This window comes from Bufo bufo, chromosome 4, assembly GCF_905171765.1.
Source record: "Bufo bufo chromosome 4, aBufBuf1.1, whole genome shotgun sequence".
In the NCBI taxonomy this organism is placed as follows: Eukaryota; Metazoa; Chordata; class Amphibia; order Anura; family Bufonidae; genus Bufo; species Bufo bufo.
Genome location: NC_053392.1, coordinates 461146633 through 461165779, shown reverse-complemented (window position 1 = coordinate 461165779; position 19147 = coordinate 461146633). Strand labels below are relative to the sequence as shown.

General features: G+C 45.6%; 1 protein-coding gene across 1 annotated transcript in view; it reads left to right on the top strand.

The window, feature by feature from the left end:
• Positions 1 to 19147, top strand: part of TMEM87B (transmembrane protein 87B) — a 60172-nt gene that overhangs the window by 14817 nt on the left and 26208 nt on the right. The window contains exons 2-3 of the mRNA XM_040429458.1: positions 8438 to 8498; positions 10697 to 10788. Coding sequence (XP_040285392.1) covers positions 8438 to 8498; positions 10697 to 10788 — 153 coding nt within the window. The remainder of the gene's footprint in view (positions 1 to 8437; positions 8499 to 10696; positions 10789 to 19147) is intronic.

The window sequence follows — 19147 nt, the reverse complement described above, 5'->3', positions numbered from 1 at the left end:
ATGGATGCTGAGAGTCGCCAGGGAGCTGAATAGAGCAGCTGAGCGTGATATATATTTTTTTCCTTAACCGGTTAAGTTCCACAAAGCTGGGCAACACCTTTTAAAATGATCTTCTGATATCAGTGATACATGTGAGGTCACTTTGGTGAAATTTGGTTCTCATGGACTGTTCCCGAGAAGAGACTTCGAGAAATAGGGTTGTTCTACAGTATATGGCAGCCGCTTTCACTGGCCATAGACATTAGATAAAAAAAATATAGAACCGCCGGACAGCCGCCTCCTCCATAATGTAGGCCAGACCATCATGAAGATCACAGATAAATGTCAGTAGCTCTATGTGCCAGATGATCAGCATCTGGTAATGACCGATCAATGACCAAAACATCCCAGCCAGGCAGATACAATTTCAGCAGATTATCTGATGTTAGTTGGTCATTTTTGCATCACGACCAGATATGTCTATGGCCGGCTTGTAAGCCGAGCTTGAGCACCATATTTATGAAGCCCCTGCACCACTTTCTTCCCACACATGTGCATTCGTATATACACATCCTGTCCTCCTGATATCTTCCTGGTGTAGAAAGCGTTCTGGGACCAGTTTTGATCAGATTTGCAGTCATTCACCGATTTCTTCACAATTCCTCAGACTCTCATTTTTGTCTCCAAGCCTGATGTGGCATGACCCTGCACAGAAGTGTCATACTGGTGTTAGAAACGCTTGATAGCTCCAGTATTTTATAGGAGTCCTTTTTGATAAATCCGTTCAACATAAGCCACTATCGGGTATCCCTAGCCTTATTCTGCCTCCTAAGGGCTCATGCACACGAACGTATTTTCTTCCCGCTTCCGTTCCGTGTTTTTTTATTTATTTTTTTCAAATTTCTTTATTGAAATTTTTAAATGCCAAATAAAGAACAGCATAACAAGAGTCATTGTTGTTTACATTGATATACAAAACAGCATATATGCATAACTTTTAATCCCCCCCCTACCATTCCCTAGATTCACATCACCCCAACTATCAGTCTATCTTTCCCCCCTATCTCGCAGTATATTTCTTCTAATATAGTGCTACTAATGGCTATCTCTTCCTTCACATACTTTTAGTTTCCCCAACCTGTCTTTAAGGTCCTCAATTATGTACCATGTTGTTAGTTTAAATGGGGTCATTATCCTTAGATATTCTGACTCAGGGACTTACTCCAAAATGAAATTCCTCCACACTTGATATAACTTCTTACCCAAAACTTCTGTCTTAATAAGTGCATCTGGCCACTCTAGGTGGAATGTATGGCGTAGTTGGGTGAGTAGCATGTCGTTAGTAGGGACCTCAGGTTTAAGCCACATTTTGAGCAGACAGCTTTTGGCTACCATCAATAGCCTATGTCCCGCTTGTGATAAAACTTTTTTGGGTTCCCCTTCCACGTCTGTACTCCCTGATTCTATAGCAACATTACCATGTTTGGCGTAACATGTCCCTGAAACTTGCTTATCCGTCTAAGGATCTGGCCCACTTTTTTCCAGAACCCTTCCAGCTTGGGGCAACTCCACAGACCATAAAACAGATCAGTCCAAGGTGTCTTGCATCGGGGACATGCTATCAAGTGTTCTGAATCCCCAGCTCTGCCTGGGAAGTTGAAACCGTAAATTGCATGATGCAATATTTTGATATGGGTTTCTCGCCACTTCTCATGAACTATTGTCCTGAATAGAGATGTTATACCAGAATAGGCACATTTGGAAATCTCTTTTATCTCCAGTATCTGTCCCCATTTGTTGAATATTTTCGTACGATCTTTGGATCTCCATCTGTCCCTCAGCAGTTGATATAACAGCGTAATTGTAGGTCTGGTTTTAAGACTCAGTATTGTGTCGAAGTCATTTGTCTTCCACTCCCGTGAAATATGGTAAGTAATTTGGTCCCTGCAAATCCCATTTTTTTTTCTCCATTTCCTGTAGTGTGGCCCAACGGTTTTCCACTTCCTTGAAGAGACCTCCCATTTTCCTAATCCCTTTTAAGACCCAGGGCTGGAATAGCTTGCTATTTGTTCCCGGTTCAAACCTGGGATTATGCGAAAGTGGGAGGTGTTTGGAGAATTGATATGATAATTGGAATTGTTTCTTCATGATTTTCCATGTCAATATTGTGTCCCTCAATATTAAGGATCTTTTTATTGAGGGCGGGAGTTTGGGTTAGGGCTCTTTCACACCTGCGTTGTTGTCTTCCGGCATAGAGTTCCGTCGTCGGGGCTCTATGCCGGAAGAATCCTGATCAGGATTATCCTAATGCATTCTGAATGGAGAGAAATCCGTTCAGGATGCATCAGGATGTCTTCAGTTCCGGAACGGAACGTTTTTTGGCCGGAGAAAATACCGCAGCATGCTGCGCTTTTTGCTCCGGCCAAAAATCCGGAACACTTGCCGCAAGGCCGGATCCGGAATTAATGCCCATTGAAAGGCATTGATCCGGATCCGGCCTTAAGCTAAACGTCGTTTCGGCGCATTGCCGCATCCGACATTTAGCTTTTTCAGAGTGGTTACCATGGCTGCCGGGACGCTAAAGTCCTTGCAGCCATGGTAAAGTGTAGTGGGGAGCGGGGAGCAGTGTACTTACCGTCCGTGCGGCTCCCCGGGCGCTCCAGAGTGACGTCAGGGCGCCCCAAGCGCATGGATCATGTGATCACATGGATCACGTCATCCATGCGCATGGGGCGCTCTGACGTCATTCTGGAGCGCCCGGGGAGCCGCACGGACTGTAAGTATACCGCTCCCCCGCTCCCCACTACTACTATGGCAACCAGGACTTTAATAGCGTCCTGGGTGCCATAGTAACACTGAAAGCATTTGGAAGACGGTTCCGTCTTCAAATGCTTTCAGTACACTTGCGTTTTTCCGGATCCGGAGTGTAATTCCGGCAAGTGGAGTACACGCCGGATCCGGACAACGCAAGTGTGAAAGAGGCCTAAGCTAGTATGTAGCAGTGCTACCAGATCCCAAGGTGCAGCCATTTGCCCTTCCAAGTGCAAATTCGAGTGATATGACGTCTTATTTATCCAATTAAGGATATGTCTGCTTATGCATGTCAGGTTGTATCCTCGGATATCTGGGAAATTTAACCCCCCGTGTTCTTTTCACAGTTTTAGTTTCTCTAGCGCTATTCTCTGCCTCTTCCCCTTCCAAATGAATCCTGTGAACCCCCTTTCTAGTAGTGTAATGTCTGCATATCGGATGAGTACTGGTATTGTCTGAAGCGGGTATAAGAGCCTGGACATCTCCATCATTTTGATTAGATGGCATCACCCTGTTAAGGAGAGTGGTAGGTTTTTCCATCTGGATAGATCAGATAGTATTTTGGTTATCAGAGGATGGTAATTAAGTTAATATAGGGACTGTGGATGTTTACCGATCTTAATACCCAAGTATGTTATGTGGGATTTCACTTGCGTTACCGAAAGATGAGGTGGTAAATGCATGGCCTTCCGTTTGTCTGGGAATAGAGTCAGAAGTTCACACTTGGAGGTATTTACTTTGTACCCTGAGTATGACCATAAATCCTCTAACATTTCAAAGATCTTCCCAATGTGCCTCTGTGGATCAGCTAGGAAGGGGACTATGTCATCCGCGAATAATGCAGTTTTAACCTGTCTATTTCCTATCCTAATCCCCTCAAATATCTCCAATTGGTTCAGACTCCTCGCCAAGGGTTCCAGTGCCAGATTGAAAAGAAGGGGTGACAGCGGGCACTCCTATCGAGTGCCTTTCTGGAGTGGAAAATGTCTGGAGAGAAAGCCCAAGGTATACACCCTCGCCCTAGGATTACTATACAACTGGGACAGAAAAACCCGGAAGGGTCCACAGAATCCCATCTTATCTAGGACCGAGTCCAACCATGCCCACCTGACATTGTCGAATGCCTTCTCGGCATCCAGTGTGAGCATGGCTGGAGTCTCTCCTTCCCTCGGTTCATTATGGACCCTGTCCAGTACAGCTAGAACGGTTCTAATGTTTGTCACAGCCGACCGTCCCTGCACAAACCCTACTTGTTCTGGGGCTATCAGGGTGGGCATCAGGACTGCTAGACGGTCCGCCATCAATTTAGACAGGATCTTATTGTCTACATTGATAAGCGATATGGGTCTGTATGACCCTGGTAACTGCGGGTCTTTCCCCGGTTTGGGTAACAGTTTAATGTAGGAAACATTTTCCTTGTCAGGTCTGGCCTTCCCCTTTGACACCTCATTATATAGTCGCACTAGTGTAGGAGATATGTGTCCGCAATATTTTATAATACTCCCCTGTTAGACCATCTGGCCCCGGGGCTTTTGAGTTTCCCAATCGCTTGATCACTGATTGAAGTTCCTCATCCGTAAAATCCGCGTTCAAGCGTGATACCTGTTCTTGAGTAAGCTGCGGTAAGCGTACTTTGTCAAGAAGGGTGTCAGTTAAATTGGCTTGTGCCTCGTCTTTGTAGAGAGCCTCATAGTATTCCCCCACAATGTTATTTATATCAGCTGGATCATGGACCACATCATGATTCTTGTTTTTAAGACTGGAGATGAACTGAGGTCGCCTCCTTCCCCTGGCCAAGTTAGCCAGCAGTCACCCGGCTTTATTCCCTGTTTTGTATAAGGTCGCCTCATAAGATGTGAATATCAGAGACTCCTTTTCTCTTGTAAACTGGTCAAATTCCTGGCGTGCCTCACTCCACCTCCGCCTATTTTCCCCTGTGGGGTCCTCTGAGAAGGCCATGTATGCCCGTCTAACTTTGTTACTTGCCTGCTCCAACCGTGCTGAAACCTTTTTTTTAATTCCAAATACATAGTTCATTATCCTCCCTCTCATTACGGCTTTGGAAGCTGTCCAGAACAGTTCCGGCTCACCCATATGTTCTTTATTGGTATCCTGATATTCCTCCCACCAGCTCACTACTTTATTCACAAAGTCCTCGTTTGAGATCATATGTGATGGAAACCGCCACAGATAGTCTGAGCCCTTGAGGTAGGTGTCCCGCAGAATCTGCTCCACCGGCGCATGGTCAGATATGACCATGTCTCCTATGGTCGCCGACTCCACTCTTCCCTGCAAGGAGTGATGTATTAATATGTAGTCTATACGTGACCAGGAATCCCTTGCATGGGAGTAGAATGTGTAACTCCTCTCATCTGGGTGTAGTCTGCGCCACGGGTCAATCAAACCCGCCCCATCCATTAGTGGTTCCATGGTCCTATCCTGAGCTCTATTTCTCCCCAATCCACTCCCTTCCCTTTTCCTATCCTCTGAGGCTCTTACCACTGAGTTGAAATCTCCCCCTATGATTTTGTTAGGGCAATCATCTTGTAGGAGGGTTTGTTCTAACTCCGCAAAAAATTGGGTATTGCTGGAATTCGGGCTGTAAATGCTATAAACACTATATTGGCTCTCTTGTACCTGAAGTAGGACGCTGACCCATCTCCCTTGTTTATCAGCTGTATGACGCAACACCTGACAATTTAACTGTTTGTTGAGCAGGATCAGGACTCCCGCCTTCTTCTGGATTGCTGGGGATCCTACAGCCTTTCCCACCCACAATTTTTCCATACGCTCAAAATCCCCTGCTTCCATGTGCGTTTCCTGCAATAGTGCTATATCAGGGCTCAGCTTTTTGAGGTGTCTGAGCACCATCCATCGTTTCTGCAGTGATCGCAATCCTTTGACATTCCATGACACCACTTTCATTATGACACCCTATTCACAATGCCCCTTAAGGTACTGGTGGAATCTGTCCGCGAGACTATATGTTAAGATAGACTGTGATACCCCTCCGTCAAATTATAACTCCCCCCCCCCCCCCTCTCTTTCGTCCCCTTATAAACAGTAGTATTTAAACCGTCCTCCTCCCCTGAATTCACACTCTTTACCGACTTCCTTTTTTCTGAGATGCAAAACTTCACCCACCACTTGTTTGCTTTGGCTCTATCAGGTTAGTGAGACATTGCCTCCACAATGTGGTATCTGATATACCAGCAACCTCCCCTTGAACATAACACATTGACCCATACAATGGCCTGCTGTAAGCATTAACAGTATTGGAGCATAACTATCCAAGCTGTCATTGCTTAAACTGGGGTGGCATAATATAAAATAAAACATACAATGGCATGTAGTTAGCACATACAGTTCTGGTGCACAACTATCTGAACTGTTTTTTTTACTTTAACTGGGGTGGCATACTATAAAATAAAGGATACTAAAGACTCAATAATGTATTGAGTTGTTGCAAACAGTCATCTGTTCTTGAAGTGTGCTCTCCTATGGCGAGCATTGGTCTCCTGTATGAGAGTCTCTTTCCCGAACCCTCGGATCTTGACTCACCAGCGGTTCCTCCTCCAGGTTCACTTGTGAGTGCTGACGGTCTGCCAGGTTAGGTGATCTGAATTTCTTGCTCTCGCCTCGGCTCTTAGTCCCCAGTTGTTGACACCATCCTTTAGCCTCTAGTGGATCTCTGAAGAAACGTGTAGTGCCATCTTGTAAGGTCACCCGCAGGCTGGCTGGGTATTGCAGTTGAAATCTGATCTGCCTTTTATACAGAGCTGAACATACTTTGCTAAAGTCTCTCCTCATCCGTGCAACTAGCGCTGAGTAATCAGCGAATAATAGGACTGAGTGTTCACTAATCTTCAGTGGTTCTTTTCTGGAGCTAAAGGCCCGCAAGATTGCCTCCTTGTCGGAGTAATCCAGGTATTTCATGATAACCTGGCGAGGTTTTGGGGGTGCCTCTTTAAGTCGTTGCTCACGTGGGCCACAGATTTCTGGGTTTCAGCCGATTCTGTGAGCTCTCTCCACCTTGCACCTGCCTTCTAGTCCCAGAGCTGTTGGTAACTCCTGCTCGCATACATCCATGAGGGCCTGCGGTTTGATACTTTCTGGCAGTCCCAGCAGTCTCAGATTGTTCCGTCTGGATCTGTTCTCCAGATCTTCCAGACGATCCCTCAGTATGCCATTTTGTTTAAACAACTCCTGGGCATCACTCTCTGACTTGGCTGCTAAGTCCTCCATCGAGGACACCCTGCGCTCGAGTTGGTCCAAGCGGGAGTCATGCTGTGCTACTGCTTCATGTAGCTTGTGCAGCGATTGCGTCAGAGTTTTAGAAAGTGTCTCTCTAATGTTGGGTGCCAAGTGTCTGGCGACCTCGATAGCTAGAGTCTTATAATCAATTGCCGGTGCTACATTAGAGTCACCTTGTTGTGTGGGAAACTGTGTCAATGCGACTGAGGCTATCTCCAGTGATCAAGGGCGGGAAATCGCCATCTTGCTGAGCATTGCCCCTTCACACACACCTGTAAGTCGTGTACTCTTTCGGCTCCCGCTCCTCAGAAGGTATTGGTCCATAAACCGAATGCGTTTGATATGCAGGGGACCTTCCTCCCCACTCCCGGTCTCCCTTCTGGCGCTGTTCTTTGAGCGGGTGCTCAGTTAGGGTGAGCGGTTATCGGAGCTCCTTCACTCCGTGTCCTGCATCTCAGGAAGTCCCCCCGGTTTTTTTGCAGACCGTATGCGGAACCATTCACTTCAATGGGTCCGCAAAAACAATGGAAGGTTTCCGTATTTCCGTTCCGCAAAAAACTAGTGCATGTCCTATTATTCTCCGCAAATCACGGTCCGAGGCCCCATTCCAGTCAATGGGTCCGCAAAAAATACGGAACGCACACGGAACACATCTGTATTTTGCGGATCTATACTGTAGAAATGCTATGCCCAGCCCATATTGCTCATTTGTTTGGTGATTAATAAGTTACTGTTTCCGATCCACAAAAAACGGATCTCATACAGAAACCATACAGATATGTGTTGTGGAATAACGGAACAGAAGAGGACTTAAATCGGAGAAAAAAAAAAACCTCAGATACGGAACAACAGATCTGTGAAAAACGGACCGCAAAACAACAGTCGTGTGCATGAGCCCCAACTCTGATTTCTGGCCTTGTGGGGTTGCTGGTGGGGACCGTCATTGCACATTTTGTCAGGAATTGCTTTCCAGTGTACAGTTGGACCGTAGTTTAATATATACACCAAGCAAGCTTCCCGCGTGTATGCTAAACCTACCCGTAGGCCCCATTCTCCTGTGCAGCGGGTATGTGTTGGTAAACCTTTTTTTTCCACTGTACAGACAGCATAAATGGCGCATGTTTTTTCTTTTTTCCAACATGACCTATGCCTCATGTGGCATATCTTGGAGACATCTGTTGGATGCATATGCCAGGAATTCCTCCTCACATGTACCACTGATGTGCAGTGTGAATACACCCCTGTGGAATATATGGTTTACAGGATCTGCAAATGGCAGACGGATGGAGGATCCTGAAGGGCTTTATACACCCTCTTCTGATTGCTATAGGATGCTATTTTTTTATGTGCTGTCAGGATCTGCGTCTCAAAATTCTGTCTTTTTCTTTTTTAGGGTGACAAGCCTCTCTTTTTCAGAAAGATATTGTTCAACCATACAAACATACATCTTAAACGTAAGTACCATGCTTTGTGTTGTGATCATTATTTTATGTCCTGTCGAGTAACTGCAATGGTTTCATGTGGACTGAAAGCTCCCTTTTGGGGTACGTAGGATGAATGGCAGTAGAGCATATCATTGATACTGGCCGTGTGTCTACCGCATTTTGTGGAACGGAACGTCCTGCCATCTTTAGATAAGTCCTATCCTTGTTTGTAAAACGGACAAGAATAGGACATATTCTATTTTTTTATTTTTGCGGGCGCCATGGAGTGGACATACAGATGCATCTGTCTGCATCTTTTGTGGCCCCATTGAAGTGAATGGGTCCGACCCGCAAAAAAATGCAGATCAGATGCGGACAAAAAACACAGTCGTGCATGAGGCCTTAGCTTACATGCAACATTACAGCCCTCACCTTTTTATGCCTCTTTCACATGTCCATGTTTTCCTCACGGACAGCACACAGATCCTTTGGCTTTAATGTGTTTATTCACACATCAGTGATTTTCCACAAGTTGTTGGGTCTGTGATAAAACAACGGAGATGTGCACTACTTTGGTCCTTGATGGCATCCTTTTTTGGCCTCATGCACATGACCGTTCTGTTTTTTTGCGGTCTGCAAATTGCGGATCCGCAAAACAGGGAAGCCGCCCATGTGCCTTCCGCAATTTGCGGAACGGAACAGGCGGCCCATTGTAGAAATGCCTATTCTTGTCCGCAAAACGGACATGTTATATTTTTTTTTGCAGGGCCATGGAACGGAGCAACGGATGCGGACAGTACACGGAGTGCTGTCCTCATCTTTTGCGGGCCCATTGAAGTGAATGGGTCCGCACCCGAGCCACAAATACTGTGGCTCGGATGCGGACCAGAACAACGGTCGTGTGCATGAGGCCTTTGTCAATAGTTTTCACTGATCATTAGTAGGAGATTCTCTTAAACCAATTTTCAGAGAGGGCAAAAAACGGAACCACGGACACCTTCACAGATTAAACACTGACAGTCATAGACACCAGTGTTGTAAAAGAGGCTTTACAAGCTACAAAACACCCCAAAGAGAGGCCTGGAACATTACATATAGGCTGACCCCACCAATATTAAATGGGGTTGTTAATTGGCCACAGCGATGACCTGTCCCCCTTGTGTTGCATGACCAATTGATGTGACACAAGGGGTGCAGGTTACCACTGCGGGGGTGCCAAACATGATGTTGACAGTGGACTACCTGATTGCTGCAGGGGAGCAAAGGAGCAATCGACCCAACATCAGGGAGCAGGTAAGTATGCTTCACTAATCACTTCACAGGTCCGGCCACAGGGTTGGTCTTCCAAAAGATCCCAGAGGATGAACAACCCCTTTAACTTTTGCTATTACCTTAAAATTTTTTCTTAAGGGTCAGAATTAGTGATGAGCAAACTTGTGTTTTCAAGTTCGGTGTACAGGTGCGGTTATCTAAGAATCCCGTTATGGATTCCGCTACCACGGACCATAACGGAATTCTATAACTGCATGCACCATGGAAGCCTATAAGAGGCATTCTGTCATAATAGAAGTCTATGGCCAGCATGCAATACAGAATACCTCTTATAGACTTCCATGGTGCATCCCGTCATAGAATTCCGTTATAGTCCATGGTAGCGGAATCCATAACGGGATTCTTAGATAACCCGAACCTGTATGCTGAACTTATAAACACAAGTTCACTCATCACTAGTCAGAATGGCTTAAAAAAAAAAAAATCTTCCCTTGCAACCTCCATTCCAACGCCTCCTAGGTCGCCTGCCAGTCTGTGTTTCCTGATCCCACACAACACAGGAAATATGACCATTCAGCCAGTCACTGAGGTGGGCCATCATTGTCCTGTGTCGAGAGGGACCAGGAAGGAGAGACTGATGGCAGACCTGGAAAGCTTCAAAACAGTAGTGGTGGGGAATCGGTGTGATTTATTTAATTGCTTGCTAGACAACCCCCCCCATTTAAGCTATCTTCACTTTTCTGCTAGCGGCTGTATTCAGATTTACAGGGAGGGATTATGCCGCACGTGGCGATATTTTTCTTATCAAAACAATGGATGCCGCAATTCAGCCCTGACAGATACCATTATAAATCAGAAGGCTCTGCAGGTGTGAACATGACCTTAACTAGTGGTAGGATTAATCTGTAGTTTTAATAAGAGTTTTCTAAAATAATCTCTTAACTTTCCTTTAACAGTTGACAAATTTGAGTGTGCAAGTCCTACAGATATTACCGTGGAATGGTATCTGAAATTTCACAAGTGTTACAGCGAGTTTGCCACCATTGAGGTAAGTGTTAAAGTGAATGTGTCAGAAAATGATCTATTGTTCAAATTGCGTTCTTATGTTTAAAGGGCTTCTGTCACCCCCAAAACACTTTTTTTTTTTTTTTTGGGCTTGTTAAAATCCTTATTTAACGATTATGCCCTATATAGGGCTCTTACTTTTGGCTGTGGCTTCTTTTCCTTAAAAATCGATCTTTTAAAATATGCAAATCACTTCACTACCAGCAAGTAGGGCGTCTACTTGCTGGTAGCCGCCGCAAAAAAACGCCCCCTCCTCCTGTTGATTGACAGGGCCAGTGAGCGCTCTCCTCCTCCGGCTGGCCCTGTCAGCATTTCAAATCCCGCGCCTGTCTTCATTCGGCGCAGGCGCTCTGAAAGAAGGAGGCTCTTTCGGTGACGTCTTCGGCGCAGGTGCACTCAGGGTGTGCTGAGGAGGCGAGCCTCCTTCTCTCAGAGCGCCTGCGCCGAATGAAGACAGGCGCGGGATTTGAAATGCTGACAGGGCCAGCCGGAGGAGGAGAGCGCTCGCTGGCCCTGTCAATCAACAGGAGGAGGGGGCGTTTTTTTGCGGCGGCTACCAGCAAGTAGACGCCCTACTTGCTGGTAGTGAAGTGATTTGCATATTTTAAAAGATCTGCTTATGGATACTCAGAGGTGATATCATTACAGGCAGGATTAGGGAGCGTTCACATCACGCTTATGTTTCCCTCCCTCTGATCTTGTAAAAAAAAAAAGATCCTGTGCATCAGTTATGCACTTTTGGCATCCGTTTGAGCCATTTCTGTCTGAGATCTGTTTTACTAGACATACAAAAAAAAAAAAAAAAAAAATATACTGCATCCTTTCTTCTGTTCTTCTGATGTACGGGATCCACTGTTCACAGTAAGGCTGGGTTCAGACCTGAGCATTTTACAGCGCGTTTGAACGCGCTGTAAAACGCTCAACACATGCTTCCCTATGGCCCTGGTTCTCACTTGAGCGTTTGAACGCGCTGAAAAACGCCCTACGCTCAAACAAGTTCTTGAGCTTCTTTGGGGCGTTTTGACGCGCGTTTGTGGCCATAGGACACTGCAGTCAATCACACAAACGCGCGTCTACTATTGCAAAAAACGCACATAAAAACGCGCGACAAAAACGCGCGTTAAACGCGCATATACAATGCGCTCAGGTCTGAACCCAGCCTAAGTGATTGTCAAAGCTTATCTAGTCTTTCCTTGTACAAGGACTTCTGAACAGGTCACAGAGCATGCCTACAAAACTCTCTCATGTAAGTAAAAGGGTCGCCTCCTGTCCATTGTGTCTCTGGACCATGTGACTGCCAGAAAAGCAATTTTCTTAGTGCTTTCTAAATGGCGTTAAGAATAGTTCAAGCAAGATAGCCGCCCCCCATAATCCTGTTCAGGAAATAAAATAAAAAAATCTGAAAATAAAAAGAGATTAGAAATAAAAGATGTGTGTTACTATCGTATTTTAAGGGCCCATTCAGACGGCCTTAGTGCTTTGCAAATCTGCAGTTTGTGGATCCGCAGAACACGGATACCGGTGATGTGCGTTTTGCAATTTGCAGACCGCACATGGCTGCAACTATAATAGACAATGCCTATTCTTGTTCGTGATTGCGGACAAGAATAGGACATGTTCTATCTTTTCTGCGAAGCGGTACGGAATAACGGATGCAGGCAGCACACTGTGTGCTGTCCGCATCTTTTGAGGGCCCATAGAAATTAATGGATCTACAGACCTTCCGCAGAATTGCGGAACGGGTGCGGATCCGTTCATACGGCCGTGTGAACGAGTCCTAACTGGCAGATAAAATTTTTGTGACACATTTCCTTTAGGAATTTAGTGGATAGAGGGGCACACCTACATCCGAATTACACAGAATACTGGCCAAGGATGGTACTAAATATTTATTAATACATATAGATCAATTGTGGTACCTACTGTATGTAAAATACTACTAAAATGATATACTATTAAAATGACATAAAATAATACTGTATGCATACATGAAAATTGATTAAAATAAATGCAACCAAATGGGGTATTCAATATGCACGTTGTGGTAGCCTACAGTCTACTAAATTCTTAATAGACTAGGCCAGTGGTGGGCAAACTTTTTTGTCAACTGAGCCAAATATCGCCAAAACTACGATTGAAATTTCTTTCAAGAGCCACATTTTTAAAACCTAAAATATTGCGTCAACAGTACCAGTGAGGACTATTAGGGCTCATGCACACGACCGTGTGCCCGCCGTTGCCATATTGCAGGCCGCATCGGGCGGGTCAGCAATACACGGGCACAGAGTGCTTCCGTGGTGCTTCTGGCTTTGCCTCTGCACCGCAAAAAGGTAGCGCATGCACTACTTTTTTGCGGTGCGGAGGCACAGCCAGAAGCACCACGGAAGCACACTGTGGCACTCATATCCCGGATACTGGACCTATTGAAGTGAATGGGTCCATGATGCGGGCTGCACACGGCCGTGTGCAGCCCGCATCATGGACCCATTCACTTCAGCATGCGCTACTTTTTTGCGGTGCGGGCAGTCGGATGTGGATCGCGAACCCCATTCAAGTGAATGGGTCCGCAGCACAGGCACGGCGCCCTTACATTCGTCGGCATGAGCCCAGAGTGTGTTTTTACATACTTTTATATAGGGATGTCCCAATACCATTTTTTTAAGACTGAGTACGAGTACCGATACTTTTATTTAAGTACTCACCGATACCAATTACCGATACTAATTTTAACAATAAAATACACACACATGTATTTTCTGACCACTGACCAACCAAAAGGCCCAAAAACAGAACTATAACATTCCAAGGAGACGTTATACTGTATGGGGGCCACAAAGAGACGTTACACTGTATGGGGCAGCCACAAGGAGACGTTATACTGTATGGGGGCAGCCACAAGGAGACGTTATACTGTATGGGGGCCACAAAGAGACGTTACACTGTATGGGGCAGCCACAAGGAGACGTTATACTGTATGGGGGCAGCCACAAGGAGACGTTATACTGTATGGGGGCCACAAAGAGACGTTACACTGTATGGGGCAGCCACAAGGAGACGTTATACTGTATGGGGGCAGCCACAAGGAGACGTTATACTGTATGGGGGCCACAAAGAGACGTTATACTGTATGGGGGGCAGCCACAAGGAGACGTTATACTGTATGGGGGCAGCCACAAGGAGACGTTATACTGTATGGGGGCCACAAGGAGACGTTATACTGTATGGCAGCTACAAGGAGACGTTATACTGTATGGGGGGCAGCTACAAGGAGACGTTATACTGTATGGGGGCATCCACAAGGAGACGTTATACTGTATGGGGGCAGCCACAAGGAGACGTTATACTGTATGGGGGCAGCCACAAGGAGACGTTACACTGTATGGGGGCAGCCACAAGGAGACGTTATACTGTATGGGGGCAGCCACAAGGAGACGTTATACTGTATGGGGGCAGCCACAAGGAGACGTTATACTGTATGGGGGCAGCCACAAGGAGACGTTATACTGTATGGGGGCAGCCACAAGGAGACGTTATACTGTATGGGGGGCAGCCACAAGGAGATGTTATACTGTATGGGGGGCAGCCACAAGGAGACGTTATACTGTATGGGGCAGCCACAAGGAGACGTTATACTGTATGGGGCAGCCACAAGGAGACGTTATACTGTATGGGGGGCAGCTACAAGGAGACGTTTTACTGTATGGGGGCAGCCACAAGGAGACGTTACACTGTATGGGGGCAGCCACAAGGAGACGTTATACTGTATGGGGGCAGCCACAAGGAGACGTTACACTGTATGGGGGCAGCCACAAGGAGACGTTATACTGTATGGGGGCAGCCACAAGGAGACGTTATACTGTATGGGGGCAGCCACAAGGAGACGTTATACTGTATGGGGGCAGCCACAAGGAGACGTTATACTGTATGGGGGCAGCCACAAGGAGATGTTATACTGTATGGGGGCAACCACAAGGAGATGTTATACTGTATGGGGGCAGCCACAAGGAGACGTTATACTGTATGGGGGGCAGCCACAAGGAGATGTTATACTGTATGGGGGGCAGCCACAAGGAGACGCTATACTGTATGGGGGGCAGCCACAAGGAGACGTTATACTGTATGGGGGGCAGCCACAAGGAGACGTTACACTGTATGGGGGCGGCCACAAGGAGACGCTATACTGTAAGGAGTCAGGAAAACAATTTTTGAAGCCCCTCCCTCCTCAGTATAATAGTCTTGTGGCCATCATACAGTAATGTATATTTCTTCTTGCCCTAATGCCTGCTTTTAGAGATCCATGTGCAGCTTGCAGGCAGGAAGGGAAGGACCAGGGCCATAGAAGACAGACACTATCACTTTTAGAGGGACTCGCTCCTGGCAAACACAGCTCTGCTGCAGTGAATGCGGTGGAGCAGACTGTGATGTAATTATAGTTATTGCAGGGACTCAGAGAATCGTCTGAGAGTTTATTAGTTAAAACGAATCGAATGAGTCAGAGACTGTGTCACCCCAGACTTCCTGCTCTGCTACATGCACCCTGTACACACACAGCCCCACTACATGCTATGCTAATAATGCCCCCCCTTCCCCCGGACGGACTTACAGGGAGCCGCAGAGCAGGAAGCCTGGCAGGGACTCGGTGACACAGTCTGTGACTCATTGGATTCTTTTAACTAATAAACTGTCAGGCGATTCTCTGAGTCCCTGCACTACGCTCCCTGTGCTGTGAGTCAGTGCTGGCTGCCTCTGATTGGTTGGAGGGGGGAGGGGCGGGGCTAGCTTCCACTCTAGGCTCCTATTACACTGCCTGCTGCTGCCTGTGAAGCTGTTAGCTGTGGGAGATGCAGGGGCCGGGGACGGACACATAGAAGCGGCGCACAGGTATCGGCAGTGGTATCGGGGACATTTGCACGAGTACATGTACTCGTGCAAATGCCCGGTATCGATACCGATATCGGTATCGGGACATCCCTACTTTTATATGTACTTTCTTTTATTTGGATCTTGATTATTATTTCATTTTATCTTTATCATTTTTTACTTTTATTAAACTTGTCTGCAGATGTGGATGTAATGTGGATGACGCACTTATGGGGGATATCTGTGCATGACGGACTTATGGGGGATATCTGTGGATGATGCATTTATGGGGGATATCTGTGGATGACGCTGTTATGTGGGGGATCTGTGGATGACGCTGTTATGTGGGGGATCTGTGGATGACGCTGTTATGTGGGGGATCTGTGGATGACGCTGTTATGTGGGGGATCTGTGGATGACGCTGTTATGTGAAGGATTTGTGGAGGACGCTGTTATGTGGGGGTTCTGTGGAGGACACTTATGGGGGACCAGTGGATGACGCTGTTATGGGGTGGATCTGTGGATGGCACTGTTATGGGGTGGCTCTGTGGATGGCACTGTTATAGGCAGGGCCAGGGATGTGTGCTATGACACATAGGGCCATGAGGGGGGCCAGCATAAGACACATATATAGCATCTTATGCTGGTCCCCCTCATGGCCCTATGTGTCCCCTCATGTGTCCTAAACTGCGCACATAACTGGCTTTGTGTGTAAAGTTTTTTTTACTAGTGTCTGAACTCTGAAACAAGCTCTCTCCTATTGATAAAATCACCAGCCTCTGTACTCACTTTCACTATGAATGCACTGCAGCAAGCGGGCCGGTGTTCTGCCACTTTTCTATACCCAGAAGTGATGTAGCTGCACCGGAAGCCGCTCGCTGCAGTGCATTCATAGTGACAGTGAGTACAGAGGCTGGCCATATTATCAATAGGAGAGAGCTTGTTTCAGAGTTCAGACAGTAGTAAAAAAACTTCACACACAAAGCCAGTTATGTGCCTCTTCATATATAATTTTCGGGTTCGCAAAATCGCATTTATCGATTATTCGCTATTCGATTTATTCGCGATTCGATTATTGCTATGCAGCCGCATAGAAGTGTCTAAAGAGCCGCTTGTGGCTCGCGAGCCGCACTTTGCCGACCACTGGACTAGGCGAATGTGTTATTGTCAGGTCTCGGATTTAAGTGCACCTGTGGAGTGAGTGGTTCCTCTGTGTCGGCAGTTTTTTACAACGACTTTTCAATGAAAGAAGTTACAATATGGTTAATACCTTTGCAAATGAGGATATTTTCCTCTCGATTTATCAGCTGTATTGTCGCAGCTTTAGTACATTCATCTACTAGTACACTGCGATTTTGATCCAGCAGGTATTACTCACAGTTTGTAGTGATGAAGTTTCGAATTATCGTGCCTGGCGTGGCGTCCCACGTGGTGCGGCACCGAAGGTCTTAACTTCAATTATATCTTGAGGTGAGTACTCACCTCAAGATATCATTGAAGATATCATTGAAGTTAAGACCTTCGGTGCCGCACCACGTGGGACGCCACGCCAGGCACGATAATTCGAAACTCTTGATTGCATTTATTTTTAATCAATTTTCATGTATGCATACAATATTATTTTATGTCATTTTATGTCATTTTGATAGTATGTCATTTTAGTAGTATTTTACATAGGTACCACAATTGATCTATATGTATTAATAAATATTTAGTACCATCCTTGGCCAGTATTGTCGGATGTAGGTGTGCCCCTCTATCCACAAAATTTACGGTTCAATCATTATTTTATTGAAGCATATAAATGAATGATATAGTAAGTATATCCAATACACATACAAAGGAAATGTAATGGCCAACAACTGGCCTCACAAGTGATTCAGAGGTAGTACAATCTAGAAATAACCATATAAAACATGGCTGGCAAATAACAAACCAATGAGGACCTCCGGAACTATCCATTAAATTTAAATTGTTCTCTTTAAAGATTGGGGCGTATCTTTTTAGAGGGAGCACCCATTCACTGCCAGTCGGAGGGTGAGCCATCCCAAACACATTTTAATATTACATTTAGGACTGGTTGGACAGATTACAGATTCTGTAACTTGGCATATGTCAAGTCAATAAAGTGAGCTCTTGTCTTTAGTGGAAGCATTGGGTTTATATAGTGATCACATTGGGGGTCATTCATTAAGACCAGTGTTTTAGATGCCTGCCATAGGTGACTGCCTGTGGCAGGGCTTAATGGGAACCTGTAAAAATCCCACAGTATATACACTATACTAGTATAAATTATAATAAAAAAAAGTTTGAAAAATATGACATTCAAATCACCCCCCCCACACACACACACAGCTCTGATGGAAAGATAAAATAGTTTGGAATGTCAAATATGGCGATGCAAAGATAATTTACTTTCACAGCTTTTTATTTTTAAATGTCGGCACATTAAAAAGTATATAAATTTGGTATTTCTGTAATCATACTGTCGCACAGAATAAGGTTGTCATGTCTTTTTTTTTCACACACAGAGAATGCTATTAAAACAAAACTCTAAAAATTATTATTATTATTTATTTTTTCACCCCACAAATATTTTTCCTCCATATTTCAATGCAAGATATGTTATTAACCACTTCCCGACCGCCCATTGACTATAAATGTCCTTGGTCGGTCAGGTTTATCTCTGATCGGACGTTTTGAAACATCCTTTCAGAGATGGCAGCTGCACACTAATCATGCAGCTGCCGAGCGAGGGGCCCGCTGTCAGTGACAGCAGGGTACCCCCATAGAGAAGGCAGGGACCGTGCCTAGGTGTCCCTGCCTTCTAGATCGCTGTATACACTATGCCGCTTCCTGTCCCGGCCTGCTGATCATGTGGCGGCCGGGAGAGTGCAGGAGCGGTTTGGTCTTCCATAGACCTCGATCGGCCCTGCACTGAGGCTGTACAGTATAGTATTATGCTGTACAGCCTCTGTAGGGGGTGTCTGCCCCAGTTATAGGAGAAATCAATGGTGAAAAAAATAAAAAGTGAAGTTAAATATTCCCAGAGGTCTTGTATGGTATCGTGTATATATATTTGGTATCGTTGCGTCCGTAATGACCTGATCTATAAAAATATCACATGATCTACCCCATCAAGTAAATGGTATAAAAAAAATAATAGAAAAATGACACCAAACAGCTTTTCTTGTGACTTCACCTCCCATGAAATGAGATTAAAAAGCAACCAGAAAGCCAAATGTAACCCAAAATGGTGCCAATAAAAACTACAGCTTGTCCCGCACAAAATAAGCCCTCACGCAACTCAATAAAAAAAAGTTATCGCTCTTAAAAACCATGACACAAAATTCCATGTTAGAAAATCCAGATGCTGCTCCTTCCCTTCTGAGCCCTGGCGTATCCTCAAATAATAGTTTACGACCACAGTGTCTTACTGTATTCAGAGAAAGTGGGTAGCAAATTGTGGGGAGATATTCTCC